The following is a 19,232-nucleotide window of genomic DNA, read 5'->3' as shown; positions in this document are numbered from 1 at the left end:
AGGAGGGGAAAAAAAAAAAAGAGGAACAGCAGTATTGAAGTCTGTGTGGTTTTGTTATTTTCCTGCATGGACTATTTAAAAAAAAACAAAAAACGCAGTAATTTGTGCATGAGTATTTGTAACAACTTGTTTGCTGTATAATGTGTTGCAATGGTAGGGTGCATGAATATTGTCTAAATGTATTGTTTAATGTATCTTACCAGCTCTAATTTTGTCTTGTTCAATTTTTTTCCTCCCTAAAATAGGATGTGGCAGCACTAGAGAGCCAGCCTTTACTGGGATTCACAGTCAGTGAAGTCAGAGATGAAAACTCAGAGTCTAGAGTGTTCCATTTATTGCACAAAAACACTTTATTTTACATATTCAAAGCAGATGATCCCCATTCAGCTCAAAAGTAAGAAATTATTTGAATTAATTTCTCTTACTTTTTCCAGGAAAAAAATGTTTTAGAAATCATAAATGTTAATATTCATGGATTAAGTATATGTACAGTAGGTGCATACTATATAAGCAGATTTTTTTTTTTTTTTAAATTGTTTAAACACAGGTCCTGGTTTCATTTGCACTTCTGAAAAGGCAATCAAAACAGAGTGGAATTGGGTAAAACATTGTGTTTTGGTTTTGTTTTTCTTTATATTAAGATGCAGGCTTCTTAGACCCAGGAAAGTCTAAGATAAAATACAAAGTCCTTCTTTTTCATAGCCTATTCCATGATCTCTTTACCTGGTCTGCTCAAATGAATATTGAATGCATTACCTTTGTAGAAATCTGCAAAATGTGTTCAAAAAGCTGACTGGTCTGTCCCTGTTTTTACCCTGTTTTTATTTTATTTCCAGCTCTAAATTTTGATTATTTTTAGTGAATATATGGAACTAAAATAAGTGAAACCTGAAAATTAAGGTACAGAAGTGTGAACCGTGTTTGCAGATGTGCATGAGCATCTAGGCGTGCTTGGATATGCTTGGATGAAAAGTCTGCATTCAGAGAACATTCATACAAGCTGCTTTAAGTTCTGCTGCTGTGTCTGAATTTGGACTCATATTTATCAGTTTATATACTGTGTTTATTTTATATAAAGTAACCTTGAAATGTGGTCATTAATTAGTAAAAATAAAACAAACCAAAAACCCCACGCTATTTGCTATATGAATCATGGAGTAAACTAAAAATGAGCATGCAAGCAATACATTTGTCTTGCCTACATACCTAGTGTATCTGATGGATTTCAATACAATTTTCCCAAGTGACTTTAACATTAATAAAATAGATTTCATTGGCCAACTAGTCCATTATTACTACTTAAGCATACCTACAAATTGCTGTAGGTATAGTTTTGTGCAAATAGGGGTGTTCTAAAAAAAACAAACCCCAAAGTACCCATGACAACTGGAAATTTTGAACAGTGGAGAACATACTTAATGATATTTTTCTACACACGGTCTTCATTAGATTGTTGGGGGAGCGTTTTGTCTTGCAGATGCATGCAAATGTTTCATTTTCCATTAAGGCAGTATTTTCTTCTTTCTGCTGCATCCTCGTTTGTACTATACAAAACAGAAGTATTTTTGTGTTTTTTTTTCTTTTTTCTTATTCTTTTTTAATAAATAAAAATCGTAAGGCCTCCAATAGCTTTGTTTTCCAAATCAGACAATGGCTTTTGCAATCAGAAGGGAAAATTGCAATTGAACGTGGTCTGTTTTACGAGGTCTATTTTACTGATTTTACATTAGGTACCTTAGATTGCAAGCATTCTCCAAGTATTTAATGGACTTAGTAGATTTATGCTAAACTTGCAAAATAAATGCTGTTTTGATAGCATTAAAAGAAAAAACAACACTCTGTCAGCCTGTTTTCATTAGGGGATACTGTTGTGTTTTTTTTTCTTTTAGGGCCAAAGAAATATCTGATGTACTTTTTTTAAGTGCAGTAATAATTTTTAATGGATATTTGTTTTTGCTGAGCTTTGAAATTTTTTAGTCCTGTACTACGTTCAATGTTGAAACTGTTTATGAATTTGTTGTACTTTTAGTCCATAGAGCATTTTAATTATGTTTAATGAATGTATGACAGTGGAAAACATTAGTGAGCCCTAAAAAGTAATGGATGGCGATTTGAGCTATCAGCATTTGCTCTATCATCAGTAGTCAGTGAGCCCCTTAAGTTCACATGCACACAATTCAGCCCTCACTCAAAAGACGGAATTAAAATTATTAAGTTTTTTACTGTATTTGTCAGTGTAGTATCAGAGTGCTTCAGAATTATTGATTTTTGCAACGTTTTTGCATCCAAAACACTGATTGTTTGCAGATTTTGCAGAAAGTGAGGATATTTATCACCCTTGTAATCAAGTAGGAGCAGCCAGCCTATCTTTAAAATAGATACAAGTAGAAGTGTCTGAATGTTAACTTTGAAGTTCCAGGTTGAGGCGCCTGGCATCAGCAGTCTGGGACTTCCCTCCCTTACACACACTGGTATTTTCACAGATACAATGTGCAGGGTACCTGTTAATATGTGGTTTAGTAGTAGTACATATTGTGTGTGTGAATATGGGGAAAGTTTCTTAGAAACTGTCATCGTGTCTCCAATCAGTCCACGTTCCTTGCAGCTTCCTCCCTCAGCCCCAGTAGTCCTTCAGGATTGTCCTTGTACCAGGGGCAAAAGCAGCAGGCCTGGGCTATGCAGACAGCTACCTCAGCTCTTGTAGTGCCCTGATGCATCCTAGATCATGTTTGCAGTGATACTACAGAAGGGCATATTGCCATTTTTTAAAAAAGGTATATGTTCTGAAAGCCATGTTATTGAAGTTGATGTAACCTTGGCTTTTCCTGCTTTTTGAACACTTGATTCCCCAGCTTCGTTTGTTCTTTATGCATGTAACTTCAGTATGGGGAAAAAAAAAAAAGTCTCCAGGCCTTGTACTGATACTTGATGTTTTTAGCAAGCTCTGTAGTAGGCTTGAACTTGTTGGATAGATTTCTGGCATTTGCACTAACAGAACAACTGGTAATGGAAGCAGGATGTTACTTGCTGTGTGAATCTGTAGGGGATGGGCAGCGTGACTTGTGGTTTTACCAGCATCTTCATAACAGTGTTTAATTTTCCAATAGGTGGATAGAAGCTTTTCAAGAAGGCACAATATTGTAGCAGCGTCAGCAAGTCTGAAGCAAAATGTCCAGGGATGATGGTAAAACAGAGTACAGCAACTGTTGCAAGAAAATGAATCCTGCCATGTCAATCTACAAAAAAATGTATATTTGTCAGCATTAGGGTTTGATGCATTTTTAGTGTAAGGTAATATTTTTAAAAAGACTTGTGTGTATTTCTATGTTGATACAAAATGTGTTATTTATTAAATTCCAATGTTTACTTTAATGGTCAAAATTGTTTGTGAGGTCTGCATCGAGGTCCAAACTTCCCTTGTTTTCAGAATGATAGGTCAGTGAGTCAACATACTTCTAAAGTTTGTACTTTTTTTTTTTTTAACAACAATTCATGTATTGCAATTGTGTAGTTCCTCATGATTTGTATATAGGTCTTGAGTTGCTGATACTCAGCTTGCAGTTTAACAAAAACAGATCAGAATAGGAATTTCAAAGATTTTGGATATTTGTTGGCTATGTAAACTCCTTTATGAGAAGTTGCATGATAAAATGCTGCTCCTTTTCTTGAACGGTAGTTGAAATCTTGCATACCAATTAAAACAGTACAATAAATTCTGTATCACAGAAGCAATTACCTAGTACAGCTCAATTATGAAAGAAGAGAAAATAGACAAATATTTTAAAACAGACTTTGCAATTACAGAGAGAAAGCAGTAGAGCTTTTACAGTACTACAGATGCCAAAGAGACTAAATGAGCTACTTTCAAACAATTTCAGGGTGTATTTTATTGTATGTTTCCATTAGTAATTTAAAGCAGAGTAAAAATACATTTTTGGCGTACAGGAGAAAGATTAAATACATTATTTGTTTCAAAATTGTGTTGAATGAGTTCTGTATGCCATATGAAAGACTGTGTAAACTATTGTTCTAAGAACACTAAACAAATATATATGGACCCCATCTCCCCAAAACTTAAACTATTATATATTTAAATAATATGCTTGAACTGGAATTGCCATACCCAGAGAACACAGCTTTTTTTTTTTTTTAGTGCAGGTGGCAATGAAATTGTATACCATTCTTTGAAATACCTTTTGTTTACACTATGATTTGTTCTGTTTGACACTTTACAACACAGTTCAGTTTTAGGTGTTTTGTTTTTTATTCTTTAAGAAAATTGTCAGTATACCTCATTAGGAAATACTTGCTGATGATTCTGGTGCATTTATTCTATTTAAGTTTTGGAAAAATGTTATCACTGTAATAGCGTAAATGGAACTAGAACTATGAAAAACACATGAAAGCAAGCCATTTTTATGTCAAAAGCGATGCACATGTAGCCAGTTAATTTTACTGTATGCAACATTTTTTGGTAGTCCTCTTAAACTAGTTGTGGAAATAGGATTAAAAGCAACTAACTTTGAAATTAATATTTTAAATGTTAATAACTATATTAAGGCCTCACAAAGGAAATAAAATGATGATAGAATAGTAGTCATCACGTAAAGACCATGAATGAAAATGCAAGCCAAAATTTCTGTATGCTCTCAAATACCTCAAGGTCTAAATACTAACATAGCTCTGAAGAGACTTGATTTTCCTGAGCTGCTGTTAGGTTAGTAGTGGGCTTTGGAGCCTAATGCTTAACATTGAGTATTCAAGTATAATTTCATTGACTTTGAGCATTTCAGTAAAGAACCTTTGTGAATCAGGGACTTCAGGCTGTAGATCCGGCTCTTCTGAGGAATGCTAGAGATTTGACCAGACAATGTTTGAAATTCGGTAGGAGTTGGATCAAAGCCTTTATTCGCTCTTTCTTTTTAATGCAAACATGATAAATAAATATTCTTTTGTTATATATAAAGGGCTTTTACTTAGTTTTTCAAAACCAGCTGCTGACTGAAGCCAAGTAAGCTATTAATCTGTCTCTTCAGGGTGATTTCTGACATGGTTTTTACTGTATCCAAAGTAAATCTGATACTAGTGTAACATAGATGTGCTGTAGCTGTTCCAGTTGATGTTATCAAGGAGAAGAGCTTAATATTTTTTTATGGACTGCATACCAGCTAAGATGGGAAGCCATGAACTGGCAGATAAATAAGAAATTTGAGTAGGAGCAAGTTTCATTTAGTTTTAATTTATGGTCTGATATTGATCTCTGCTGCAACACTGAAACAGAGCAATAAAAGTCAAAGCACAGGCTGAGTAAGGTGCCCAAGTTCTGCCTCCTGTGTGGCGACAAACTACCTCTTGATGATTAGGTGCAGAGCAAGAAAATAGCGTAGAAGTCAGAGGACTTCTTCCAGAAGCAGAGATCAATCCACAGATTGTCTATGACAGGCATGGATTTGAACAGAGCCTTAAAAACAATAGAGCACATATTGCTGTCTCTGTGTGAAACAAATTAAATAGTCTTTATGAGCATGTTTGAATATTTCTTTTCCCCTTTCTCCAGCACCAGTGCTTTGTATCATATGGAGAGCCCCAAACACAGTTTCTTTCATAACATTTTCAGATGGTTGCTTTTTGAAGTGTTACTTCATTTCTCCACCTTGCCTTCCATTTTGATTCTTTACCATCAGAAGTAAAGTTGCTTCTTGATTTGACCCCTACATCAGAAAAATCACTAAACAAGACCAGTAGTTATTAAACACCTGGCTACCTCTTATATGCATCTATCGTTTTTAATTTAAGATTGCTTAATAGAGTATGAGACAAACATTAGCATTGAAGATTAGTTCTAGCATCTTTATTCTAGGGTAACTGAAAGGTCTAGGATCCTGAATTGCCTTTAAGAAATCTTTGACTTAAAAACCTTCTTTTATCCCCAACGGACTTGAAACAAAGGGATAGCTGAGCAGCTTTGGAATACATTTTAATAAATATTTTTTTCTTTTTTAAAGTTGATTGCCAAATTATGTGTATTCCATCATAATGTTGTTGTGGTTTAACTGAAACCAGGACAAATATAAGGAGATGTTTGGAAAGACACATTCAATGCATGTTTGCCATAACTGCTGTCCCCTGTATTTTACCATCTAAGTATGCTTTTATTTGGATCAGTCACAAACTGTACTGTCTAAATGAAAGAATGGAATCTTTATTTTGTAAATGAAAACAACTTAAAGTTGTTGTAAATATTCCTGTGGATATGTATCATTTTTGTACAAATAAATTCACATTAGTTGAGTCTGTGTTTGTTTTTGAAATATTTTCAGGCTTCGTGTGTTGTGTAATTCATTTATTCACTGCTTTCCAGGCAGCAGAATTTGCTGCCATTATCCTGCAGATCTGTCTTACTTGGAAGTCTGTGCTATGCTTTGCCCTTACAAACAAAAAAAGTACAAAAAAGGTGTAAGCTGTGCACACAGACCGACAGCTTGCTGCTGGATCTGACAACCTGACATAGCGGTTTTAAACGCTCCTGCTCACGTCAGCCAAGACACCACTTACACTTAATACAAAGACAATGTGTTTGCCGTGAAAATTATTGCCACCTTCCTGCCCTGCTATCTTTCCTTAGCTACCTCTTGCTGTGTAGTTCTTGGCTTACCGTTCCTTCTTCCCCAGCCCCTCAAACTAAAAGCCTCTGAGTTCATGACGTTTGTTTTCTATCGAGCCCGGCTTGCAGGACAACTGCAACAAAAATTCGTTCCTGCACAGTCCCACCTTGTAGGACACCAAGTAGTGGGGCCTTATCTCCTGAAGCCACCCCCAGCCCTGGGGAATGACAGCCCTGAGCTTCATCAGCCCACGGCTGAGTGAGGCTCCCTCTGCCCAATGTGCTACAATGCAGTGTGATTTACAGGGATGTGAGCAGAACCCACAGCTGCAGCAACAGCTGATGAGGATACTTCAATCCAAAGAGAAAGTACTTCATTAACGCAATTGTCTTGAATGTTTATTGGTGGAGCTAAGTTGGTTCTGGACCACAAGATGCTGAATACGAGGGCTATTCTGTCTTACATTGAAAATTGCTCAGAAATCATGTTGTCTCTTACTTTTGTGAGGACACAGGATTTTTACTTGTCTCCCCCTCTATAGTCACAACTATGTGAATTTTTCCTGGCGCTGTGGTCATGTTTATTTTTTGCAAAAGAAAGTAATCCCATCATCCTGCTTTTAGTGGTTACTGCATCTGATGCTCAAGCTTTGTTTTGAATTTGTTGAAATTAATTCTTCAGCACATCGTTAAGAATAGACATATTGCTGGCAGAGAAAGGATCCTAAGAAACAAGCATCCTAAAGAACTAGATTTGCATCTATAGATGAAGGGTGTTGCATTAATAAATCCTTTCACAAAATCCAATTCTGCTGTATCTATTAAAGTATGCCTGAATCACGCAGTTTCTGTTTCTGTTGGCACAAGGATTTCAGCAGGGCCTGTAAGGGAGAGATTTTTCTGTCAGGTTAGTTATGCTGCCTCCTTGTACATCTCTGATGGATGTTTGAAAGCAGTTCTTTTAGTAACTTGCAGTAACAGCATAAAGGATTTTGTTTCTATATATTTTTGACAGAGATGTCTCGTAATCCTGGCTGACACAGCTGCATGGGCATGCCTTTCTAATACAGACCAAGTACGAATTGGGTCACTTGCTAAAAAAAAAATCAAAACATTTTTCACTGGTTAGTGACATTTCTGCTCTGTTGCGGGTATTAAAATGTCTGTATGAAATGAGCTTTAGTGCAAGCTTCTTGGCATTAAATTAAACTGCCATAAGCTTCATTTAGAAGGTGGACGTGCGAGTCAGGCTAGCATGGGAATTGACTGGTACCATAAATTGAGAGTGGTGTAATATTATTCTATGCTTGCAGGAAATGCTTAGCAAATTAATTACTCCGATTTAACATTTTTCCATTAAAAAATGGCTTTTTTGATGTGTTTGATCAAAAAGCAAAATATGATGCTTGCAAATACTGAACTAGTGATCTTGAACTGGAGTTGCTGGATGCAACTATAGCTGTGGGATGTTGGAAGGAAAAGCAGCGAAGGAACTGGCAAGATAAGAGCATGAATGGTGACCTTATTGCCCTCTACAAGTACTTGAAAGGAGGGTGTGGGGAGCTGGGAGTCAGCCTCTTCTCACAGGTAACTAGTGATAGGGCTGGAGGGAATGGCCTCAAGTTGTGCCAGGGGAGGTTCAGGTTGGAAACGAGGAGACATTTGTTCTCAGAAAGAGCAGTCAGGCACTGGGACGAGTTGCCCAGGGAGGTGGTGGAGTCACCGTCCCTGGGGGTGTTCAAGGAGAGGTTGGACGTGGTGCTTGGGGACAGGGTTTGGTGGGTGACATTGGTGGGGGGGGATGGTTGGACCAGATGGTCTTGGAGGGCTTCTCCAACCTTTATGAGTCTATGACTCTATTAAGTGTAAAGTTACATGGTGTCTGATCATATATCTGCTTTGGTTGATGCTTGTATCATCTGATTCAGTACAAATTGTGTCAAACGGTTTGAACGTATAAACGGGCTTCAGACATTGAAGCCGTGTGTACAGCCTCTGTGACCCTCAGGCTCCTGCCGGTCTGTTAGCACAGCGCTACAACCTTCACTGAACAGATGGAAAAGGACAGGGGAAAAAAGGCAGACAGCGGCAGAGGAGCCGCGGGCTGCTGTGGAAGCCGCGGGGCGCTCCCGCCCGCAGCAGCGCCTCGCTCCAACAGCCGCCCGCCGCCCTGAGGCGCCGTTAACGGTCGCGGGGGGCGGGGCGAGGCCCTCCCCCTGCCGGGGGGCTCCCTCCGTGCGCAGCCGCGGCGGGGCGGGGGCGGGGCCGCGAACTCTGACCCCCGGCTCGGCAGCCGCCGCCGCCAAATAAAGCCGCCGGAGCGCCGCCGGGCCCGCAGGTGAGGCGCCTCCCCCGGCCGCGCGGTAACGGCCGTTAATGGCCGTTAACGGCTATTAACGGCCGCCGCCCTCCTTCCGCACGGCGCGGTGCTGCCGCTCCCGTCCCGTCCCGCGCCCCCCGACCTTTCACCTACAGGAACCGCTTGTGCCGCCCGCATCCGGGCAGCGCGGCCCCGCGGCGGGGAGAGGCGGCCCCGGGCGGCGGGTGCCGGGTGCCGGGTGCTGGGCGCTGCCCCCCGCGGCCCCGCGCAGCCATCTTGTGCGCGCCCGGGCCTGGCCTGGCCTGGCCTGGAGGGGCGGCCCCCGGCGCTGCTCCGCGCCCCGCGACCTCGCTGCGGGCCCGGCGGGGCCCTGAGGCGCAGCCCGGGGCCTCGGGGTGGGGCTGGGGAGGGGGCAGGGGGCGAGCGCTGCGGCCCTGCAGGGGAGGGTTTGTTAGCGGGGTCACCGGCACGGCGCTTGGGAAGAGGAGCGGGGGCTTCGTGTGTGCTGTGCTGGGGAGGCGGTGTGCACCTGCAGCCTCTTGCTTCTCTATAACTTCAGATTATTTTTTTTTTTTTCTATAACAGCATTTTCTGCATGAAAATAACTATAAACATATATATTTTTGCCTGTTAGTCCATGGTGGCCACTTACACTATGAGATGTCCTGCTCCTGCAGAGCAGTTAGCCTGCAGCTTGCTCCTTGCTGTGCAGCTATCCTTGGGGATGCTTGGTTGAGGGAAGTCTTAAAATCTGAAATGCTTGCCTGCTTCTGTCTGTGATTCTTCCTCCAGAAACATTGCAGGTCCTCTTTTGTCACAGGACCAGACGTTTTCACGTGGTGGTGGTCAACTGCGTGTCTGACAATGTAAGGAGCACAACCAACATCTCCTGATGTAGCCCAGGAATGGGGAGCTCAGCTATGTGTAAAGGGATAGAGCAGGGTCAGGTTGTTAGCTTGTATGCATTTGTTCTGCTGGCAGAAGTAATGGATTTCCTCTGTCCACGCTACAGCTGCAGAGGGCATGCATCCCTTCCTCCTTCAGCAGCTATCCTGGCTTAAGCAATCCTTGTAGTAAGCTTTGTCAACTGGAGTTACTTTGGTTCAAATGGGTAGGGGAGCTCTCATGTGAGTATCTGCTTTCACAGAGCAGAGGGAAGGTTAACAGCCACCACGAGGAAGTGGTGAGCAGCAGGGCATGCGTGTGGGGGTGGCTATCTGTGATGGGCACAGCTTTTTTGGTGCACACACAGGCCGTAGCATGCAGCTCGTCAATGACCATGGGGAAAGCTGAATGATACCTAATGGTATGTGGATGTTCTGGTGATACAAAATGTCCACATTAAAGTTCTTTTTTTAACAGTTAAATGAACTATCTCTTTTCTTCAGTGCTGTTTAAACCTGCTTTCAGCATTTTAAACTTGTGCCAATTCATTATTGGTGTAAGGTAAGCTGTCACAAAAGAGAGCTTTATAAGCATGAAAAATGAAGGATAAAATTGCAGAGGCGCAGTTAATCAAATTCTTGTGCTGTCCATATTCATACCTTTCAGTCATCAGCCTTGTATTCCAGAGATGCTGCTTTAAATTCTACCAGCCACAGTCTCAAAGCAACAAAGGATTTATCTTCTGAAGAATTACTCTTCATTTTCAATTCTTGGAGATTAGAAGGACTTGAGCGAGTCCCATGTATCTTGTGATAAAGTACTGCAGACTTTGTAAGGAAGGATGAGCCTTTCTGAAAATCGTGGTCTAAAAATTGCCTTTCTGTATCAATACTTAATTTTCTTGGTTTGTCAGGGCCTTCTGTGGAAGGGTGTTCAGATTTTAACTTGAAATAAATTTCTTCAGCTTGACATCAAGACAGGCTGGGCCAAATTAAGTATTTGACTGCCGTTGTAGGAAGTTAAACCAGTAACTTGAAAAATGCAAAGCACCAAAAGCTAAAGCCAAACCATCTTGTTTTGTCGTATTAGCTATAATTAGCAGTTATTTCATTCCGAATAAGTTGAGGTTGCTAATCATAGCTTGGGAGTAAATTTGTGGTGTGAAAACTGCCCCGTTTATTTTGGTAATGATTATTCTGGAGTATGAGTAGGACCGTGTAAGTGTCAGCGTGACTAATGCTTTCACTCCTCACTACTTAGTCTGAATGTATTTCCCAGGGCGCTTGACATACGTGTTCATAGGAATTAAAAACAAACAAAAAAAAACTCTTAACAAAATCTAATCCTGTGATTCTATAGAGTTGATAAAGAAAAAGAAGTGGCACAGGAAGAAAGTTATGATATTTATAAAGGGTTGTTTTTTTCTGAGGCTGTTAACACTGATTTACTGGAAAGGTAAAATCAATATTTTTTTTTTTCCCCGAAGGAAACTTCTGCAGACAGGAACGTGTGTGAGTTGTGAGGGGGGCAGTAAGTGGTAGTACTGCTGAATAGGTTTGCGAGTCCTTTCTACAGCGTGCCTTCATTTCTCAGCTACCCGTCTGCAGTTGTGTGTGTGCTCCGAGCAGGCATGTCACATCACGTTTCATGACATGCTGCCGTCGCACAGTGATGGCCGTGTTTTAAAAGGACTTGTGCTTGCTGTGTGGTGTTGGTGCAGTCCCTGTGTGCCAGGTAGGAGAAGTGACCGGGCTGAAACTAGCCTGGTGAAGGGGGAGAGCACTCAGCCAGATGCGCTTCCTGATGGGGTTTGTTGTGCGGCTCCAGTCGTGGAGCCAGCGTGCTTGTTTTTTTTTTTCCTGTGACAGCGCAGGGCTTTGCCAGCCTTGGGGAGGTGCAGTCTGTGATGGGAGTTGTGCCGGGCAGCTTGGCCTGCTGAGATGGCTTTCCTACACCTAGCTCTGCTGCTTGCAGACAGCCCCTCGCCTCCCTGCCTCTGTCCCGTGAGCTGCCTGAGCTCTTGGGTGCTTGGGCTGCTTCTGGAGGTGCTGCACAGGCCTGCAAGTGAGGCTGTCCCCTTTGGGTGGCCTAACCTGGAGGAGGAACTCTGCAATCTCCTTAAAATTCAGCCTAGCAATGCTCTTTCCTCCCCCCCTCCTGCTCTAACTCTTGCTTACATGAAAAATTAAACATAGCAATTTTAAAGCTGCAAGAGCAATAATTCTAAATGAATTGCACAGGCATGGCTGCCAGTGCATCTTTTTCTCTATTGCTGTGTGCCTTCTAATTATTCCCTTGGGCGTGTACAAGCACCTCATCTTCCCTTGCCTGCAGGTTTGGCTGCTGCAGTTCCTGTGGTTCCGTCTCTTACATACGTGCTCACTAAGACTTGGTGTCTCGCAAATTCAATAAACGCTATCTGACTGGGTGTCAAGAGCCACATAAATATTCCTAAGCTCATCGATGAAGAGAATATTACTCCTTTGAGCCTGCCAACTGTTGTACCATCTTGAGCAATATGGCTTATAGAGCGATAATCCAAGAACAGATCATTTAGGTTCGTGTGTTCATTGAGGTTTTTCATGTATGAAGCATTGAGCAGAGTAGTGTCTTATGTCTTACAAATGTGTTTGCATTCCTTGGCATAGCTGATGATCCACAGAACATTGCAGGATACTGCTCCAGAGTTCCACAAACTCTTGTTAAAACAAGTAACAGAACCTCCTGGCTCTGCCACATTTAATCACAGAGGGATTAAGTGCTTTCCGTTTTATGTGCAGGTATTTATTAAACAAGTTTGGCATCGGCTGTGCTGAATTCTTAATTAGCATGCGATGGGAAGGGAAGTGAGGCCTAGTTTCCATTTTGAGGTACAGCGCAGCTGTGAGCCCCCATGTGATGACCTGGGCTAGACCAGTATATCCTTAGTTTGTTTTCTGAGGTTTGTTGAAATCATTTCATACTGAAGCAGTATGACTACAGAAAGAGATTTAAGTCAGTTTCTTCTAAGAGGGAATTATTAATTATTAACTAGCTTTCCATTCTATTAACATTTTGAGCTTTTCTAAAAAATCACATTGATCTTCCTATAATTCTTTTTAAGGAAGTAAATTTCACAATACCTTCTGCAGTCATAGCTAGTTAGCATGCCTACCTCTAAAGCATCCATAAAGCTCTCCTGTAACTAGTTTAAACACACATCTTATCTTTTACAGGTGTATCTTTCTCAGGTGCATTTCATCCAGAAAAGACCCCTGTCTTAACACCTTCCACATGTCTGTGGAGTCATTACTGCTATCATTATGCATTCAATATACATTTTTAATATATGGAGTCAAACTGGTTTGACAGTCCAAGGAAAATCAGTTAAACTGCTCATATTTTATGAGCATCGTGTTTGCAGCATTAAAACAACTCTGGGTCAGGCTTCTGACCTTTTTTGGGAAGTAATCTGCAGATCTCTGGGCTGAAAGCATTTTTCACGTGCTGTACCTTCATACTGAATGCGGTCTGTTCTCGTTCAGCTGAAGGGTGTTAAAGCAGAATCGAGATAATTTATAGTGGGGCAACTATACCAGTAATAAAATGTAATGTAACTGAACAAGAGATGTTACCATTTGTATTAACTGGAGAGTCCAAACATCAAAAAATACTCTTACTGTAATTGCTTTTGAAGTCCTTAATCTGCCCTGGTATAATATTTTGGCATGCTATTAGTCAGAAACTTCCTGCTAAGATAATTAAGGTCGTGTAACTTCTGTCTCAGGAGAAGGATAAGAGTTACCCTTTGATGTCTTCTGGGTGTAGCTGTACCAGCAGAGGGATTAGAGGCTGTCAGATCTGCTGCCTGTTCTCATGGAAGTGTTTCCTACCCATTTTTGTAGGAGTAAGCCAAAAGCAAGCAGTTTAAATGATGCTTTCCTGAGTTATTTTGACTAGATAATCGAGAAAACTACGGCACATACGAGCTGAGGAAATGGAGGAGAGTTGTTGAGTTTTAGTGCAAGATAATGAAAATCTTCACTGGCGCCATGGCTCATGGAGTGCTTACCTAAAGTCACGATGGAAAAGCATGGGTTGTGATGCCAGCTTCAGTGCTGACAAGTTTGGGCTAACACTGAAGACAGTGATGTGTTCAAAAATAATTTTGATTCTTCCTGCCAGGAAGGCTTGCCAGATTATTTACTAGGGCGTAAACTAATAATATTTCTGTAGGATTTACACACAGAAAGAGATTAAAGTTGCATTTCATTTGTGAGTCTGAAGATTAGAGAGATGCAATAAATGCCATGTAACTAATAGAAAAGTGGTCTGATGCCTGTCTTCTGTCAAAACGCCTGCTTTTAGAGGCTTTAATAAATGGGGCTGGTGGACTGAGATTTTTAGAAGTAAATAGTTGGCTATATTATCTCTCTCTGGGTTACTTTCCTACATTTTTGGAAGTGCTTCCCTCTTTGGTTTTAATTATATGGAAAATACAAGCACTAGAGAAATAATTTCAAAAACAAATACAAGGGTTTTACTTGTAAGGTAGATTTAATCATTATAAAGTACAGCTGCTAATACCTGTGTTACTCTGTACCTAGGTGAAGAGAAGAGCCTTCCTGTGTTGGGTATCTACCCTTAAGCAAATGATTTGTCTCTGGCCTCAGAAATTTACCACTAATGCCAAATGTGCAAACAGATCATCATAGGCAGAGGGTACAAAAAGAAAGAAAGAAGAGGGCATTGAAGAGAGGCAGTGATCTAGTCATGTTGACAGTCCAAATGTCAGTTTTCCTTAAGCAACACATCTCCTTTAAGGAAAACTGAAGGAAGGTTATGTATTCGTTTCATGGAGTTTTAAACTGTTTCCAATCCTAATGCTAGATCTGTAAGAAGTTACAAGAGGTCATTTGGGAACTTCAGTGGAGAAGTTATCGTTTAAATAAAAGGTCGTGGGGCAAAGCGTTTCCTACCATTTCTCTTTATACCTTGAAGGTTCTGAAAAATGAAGGCAAGAATCCTAAGTCTGATGTGAAAAAGGGAAAGCAGTAGAGCATTGAGGCAGTAACTGCAATATTCAGCTGTTGACTCACTAGTTGAATCGGTGAGTAAAGAAAATAATTTTTGCAAGGATGTTCAGAAGGAGATATCAATGAGGTAAAAAGTAATTGGTTGGTGCTTGCAAGCAGCTTTAGTGTTTGATGTATTGGCAGGAGTCTTGGCTCTACTCCTTCCCCCTCTTCAAGTAATGTTATTAGTTTGCAGTCCACTTTTGGTTATATTTAATTGAGGGACATTTTAAAGAGGATTCCAGAAGTATTTGCAACTCTTTTTGTTGTGTTCTCTAATCTCTTAGAATTCTAGATCTCACCTTTCCTAGCTAGTTTGCTCATCACATTTATATTTCCTTCGTAAAGCTGGCTTTAACTGGTGTCTGGATAAAGTTTGGTTTATCTTGATCTGTCTTGTTCCCTTTGCAAAACACACTCAGTCAAGAACCCATCAATTACTTGAATCAATTTACTTTTCTATATGAATAATAAAAAACATTTCTCATATGCTGCCTGATGTGTGCTTTGAAAGTGTGTGGCATAACTTGGACAAGAATGGAAGAAAGTATCTTTGAAATCAGGAGGATTTATATTAGATGAAAACACCTTGGATTTTATTTCCAGTTACTGAAGATCAAATCTCAGACTGAGAGATCTCTTCTGAATCTTCTGTACTGGAAAATTAAAATTTTGTATTAAGTCCTTAAAGAACATGCCCCAGTTTTGGATAGCTCTGAGTTCAGAATATTTGTTATTTTACATGAATCAGTTCAGCCTGGATTGTTGGCTGGAGCAATTCCAGAAAAGCTTTTAAAAGGATGAAAACTGTCCTAATCTTGTAAGTTTATATAATAAAAGGAAAAACAGCTAAAGTGTTTTTTCTGTTCAGTTGCTTGCAGGGATCTCTAAAGAGTGATTGTGCACACCTGATGTGAAGTATACCATAGGTACCTTGGGTAAGCAAAAGATGAAGTACAAAGCACTTTACATCTGACACAACTTCAGTTTAGAACTGATTCTCAGTGACCTGTCCCGACTCCCCTGTCTTGAGTGTCAGGAGGCACAGGCTACCAGGTGGTTACTGATCAAAGAGGGAGTCTTGCAGCTCTGCAGGGCTGGGAATGGAGTGTGTCTGACTCCACACTGAGCTGCGTGGGGCAGCTGAGCAGGCCAGAGGCAAAGGGTACGGTTTCACAGTGCAGATGAACTGAATTAACAGCTCTCTGCCATGGAAAGTGGGAAGGGAGTTCTTCCTCCTTCCTCATCTTCCCTTTTTCTCCCTCTCCTGACTACTAACCACGTGTTCTGTTGCCTGCTGTGGGACGAATCTGAATGCAAACTAAATTAGTTCAGTGTGCTTGCATAACAGATGTTCGGTGCTTTTCTGCTGTTTTTCTGTCTTTTTAATGAGTTGAATTGCCTTACCACAGTCAGCAACGCCAGACCTTGGTCAGGACCTTTCCCTTGGGAGAGCTGAAATTCTGTTCAAACTGCCTTTGAAACTATACCTGGACTCCACAAATAAAGAGGCTTCTGCCAGTCCAGTTCTTCAAACGGACTGCTCAGAGCATTAGGTGTATACCTGTGTGTAAGCACAAGCAAGAGATTAAATAAAGCAAAAATGGGGCAATGGGATAGGAATGGGTTTCAGCTAGCAATTTTCACAGTCGTGCTGTGACATCAAATGGGGCCTGACAGCTCATAATTTAAGCACTGAAGCTTGTGGACTTTTTGCTAGTGTAGATGCTCTTCAGAATAAAGTCATGTAGTTCATTGGATGTGATTTAAGATGTTTCGGCACAGAAAACAATTGTTAGAAGTACTGGATGGGTCAGTTAGGTCCCTTGTGGTTAGGATCACTAAGCTGGGGGGGAGGAGGGCTGACAAGACGAAACAGAAACCAACCCCAAAGCACCCATTGCTAAATAATTCTGCAACTTAAAATGGTGAGTATGAAAATACAACCATAGATTATTCTGTCAGTTCTCAAAAATACTCCTTAATTTCACATTTTAAAAAAAGGAATAATTCTGTAAAATGTATCACTTTTTCATTGTGTGTAATTAAAGATACATCGATTATACAGGGTGTTTGCAGTGCAGGAGTTTGTACACCAGTGTGAGCCATAGCTTGACTTATGTCACATCAGGTAAGTGAGGGAGGAACCTGATTTTCATTAGCTTATATTGTAGCACGTAGTTGAGGGTGACACTTGGCAATCATGTTTTTTTCTTAAAGTCCAGCTCCTCTGGCCAAAATTAAGAGTCTGTTCTGAAGAGCTGTGATACATAATCAAGGACATCAGTGCAACTCCTGACAAAGTACTCTAGCTCTCATCCCACCTATAAGACACAGATGAACAAAGTACAGCTGAACAGTTGCTGAGCATTGCTGTTTGCTGCGTGGTGTTTTAACACAAACTTCAGGAAAATGCATTACTCTTTGGTCATTCAGTGAATTCAGAAGCAGCTCATCCACGCGTACACTTGAAGTGAGGAGGTGAGATGGAGGATTAATTCGCTACGGAATTCATCCGTTTTAGGCAGTCCTCGATTGTTTACAGGCTTGTTTCTAGCACAGAAGTTTAAAAATACAGTGTTACAACAACATAAATGCACCAGTACATTTACTCCTGTAATAGGACTGTCTTTAACTTTGAGCTTTGGAACTGTATAATTTGCAACTCACAGCAATTAGTTTAACAGCTTTTCCATAACTGATGTAGCATTTATAAATCAAGCACTTGACAATTCTGCAGTATACCCTCAGAAACACACGATCACAAGCTCAATACTTTCAGAGACTGAATTTGCAATGAAATAAGTGGCTTTACCAGTAGGATGGTGCTTCATGCTGGAAAACTCATTTATGTATTTTTTTCTTATTTAGCAATGGCTTTGAATGACAAAATGTCAACATAAAAATGTTATCAGCTAATAAACCATTCTTCTTGCTCAAGTGACAGGTTTTCTAAAAGAACAAGTTCAAGAGGATGATTGTTGCATCAAAAGAGGCTTCAAATTGTTGAGTTCTTACAAGTGCATGAAAATGCAGAAAAAGTATACTCTACCAATGCATAAATTATAGTTGTAAATACTAATTAAAAAAATTATTTCATAGCTCTTTCATGATGTAAGTTATCACTTGGTACTAATTTGAAATGTATCTAGAAATGAACCCGCTTAGTGTGTTGATGATTTTTTTTATAATTGTGAAGATATGCCAAGAATATATGCCGTCACCTCAGCAATCCCATCTAACCGCCCAGAATACAAAAAATACACATGCACATGTATGCGCTCACCTCCTGCTGTTGCAATTGTAGCTGTCATATTTTCATGTAACATTTTCTAGGCAGCTGCTCTCTGTGTATGGATTATAACCACTACGTGTCAAAGGTGGTTTACTTGATGTTTTTACTGATTACCTATGTACATTTCAGGGCTGTCATCTGCTCTAAGTTGTCAAGAACCACCCCTCATTCCTTCAGGCCAGAATAGTTGCAGTGAAGTCCTTCTCTTGCCCCTGGCTTGGCTAGCAGCAAGGGGTTCCTGCTATAAACCTTTGGAGGTTTAGCTACTGTGTTGTGGACTTACCCATGGCCACAGGTTCTTTGAGGTCTGTCTGTTCTGCTGTGGACTTATTAGCAGTCCGCAGCCTCTTCAGAGGTGTGTCTGCTGCTGTATGGACTTATCCACGGCCACAATCACTTCCAAGTGTGCCTGCCCTGGTGCGGCCTTTTCCATTGCCCACAGCCCCGTCAGACACCTGCTGTGTTGTGCTCTTATTCACGGCCACAGCCGCTTCGAGGTATTGTGGCATGGCCTTGTTCACGGACACAGAGACCACAAGGTGTGCCTGCTGCAGCACAGACTTCTCCATGGCCACGGATTCCTCAAGGGGTACTTTGCTCTGGAGTGGACTTAGCTGTGGCCACAGATGCCTCAGGGTGTGTGTACTCCCATGTGGATTCATTCACAGGTCACAGCCCCTCTGACTTGCCTTCAGTTCAGAGTTCCAGCCTGTCCACTGCAGCAGCAAACCAAAATGATAAGGAGCAGAGCAAATGGCAGAAGGAAAAGCGGACACTAATAAGCACTGGATTCTGGCATACAGGAAGGCAAGCAGGCCCCATAGCAAGCACAGGAGTCTGCCAATTAGCAGCCTAACAGCTGTAACATGTATAAATTTGATCTAGCACACTCCACACTGAAATCATATCTGTCAATCATCTCAAACCCCTTGGGCCCCACATTGGGTGCCAAGAAGGACTGTTGTGTTGTGGTTTAGCCCCAGCAGGCAGCTCAGCCCCACACAGCTGCTCGCTCACTGTCCCTCGGTGGGATGGGGGAGAGAATCGGGAAGGTAAAAGTGCGAGAACTCATGG

The 19,232-nt window shown here is 41.0% G+C and overlaps 2 protein-coding genes across 9 annotated transcripts in view; both read left to right on the top strand.

The window, feature by feature from the left end:
- Positions 1 to 6,291, top strand: part of FGD6 (FYVE, RhoGEF and PH domain containing 6) — a 70,141-nt gene extending 63,850 nt beyond the window's left edge. The window contains exons 20-21 of the mRNA XM_068668561.1: positions 246 to 394; positions 3,108 to 6,291. Coding sequence (XP_068524662.1) covers positions 246 to 394; positions 3,108 to 3,144 — 186 coding nt within the window. The 3' untranslated portion in view covers positions 3,145 to 6,291. The remainder of the gene's footprint in view (positions 1 to 245; positions 395 to 3,107) is intronic.
- Positions 6,292 to 8,810: 2,519 nt separating this feature from the next.
- NR2C1 (nuclear receptor subfamily 2 group C member 1) overlaps positions 8,811 to 19,232 on the top strand; it is a 48,360-nt gene continuing 37,938 nt past the window's right edge. For 6 of the 8 annotated variants that reach the window (XM_068668548.1, XM_068668521.1, XM_068668539.1 and 3 more), the window contains exon 1: positions 8,811 to 8,942. The gene's annotated coding sequence lies outside the window, so the exon portion shown is untranslated. Of the gene's footprint in view, positions 8,943 to 9,364; positions 9,791 to 15,734; positions 15,802 to 19,232 lie in introns of those variants that run through there. The other 2 variants (XM_068668508.1, XM_068668505.1) reach the window with 2 other exon arrangements.

Source organism: Anas acuta, chromosome 1, assembly GCF_963932015.1.
Source record: "Anas acuta chromosome 1, bAnaAcu1.1, whole genome shotgun sequence".
NCBI classification, from domain to species: domain Eukaryota; kingdom Metazoa; phylum Chordata; class Aves; order Anseriformes; family Anatidae; genus Anas; species Anas acuta.
The sequence above is the reverse complement of the archived record's forward strand: the minus strand, read 5'-3'. Positions and strand labels throughout refer to the sequence as shown.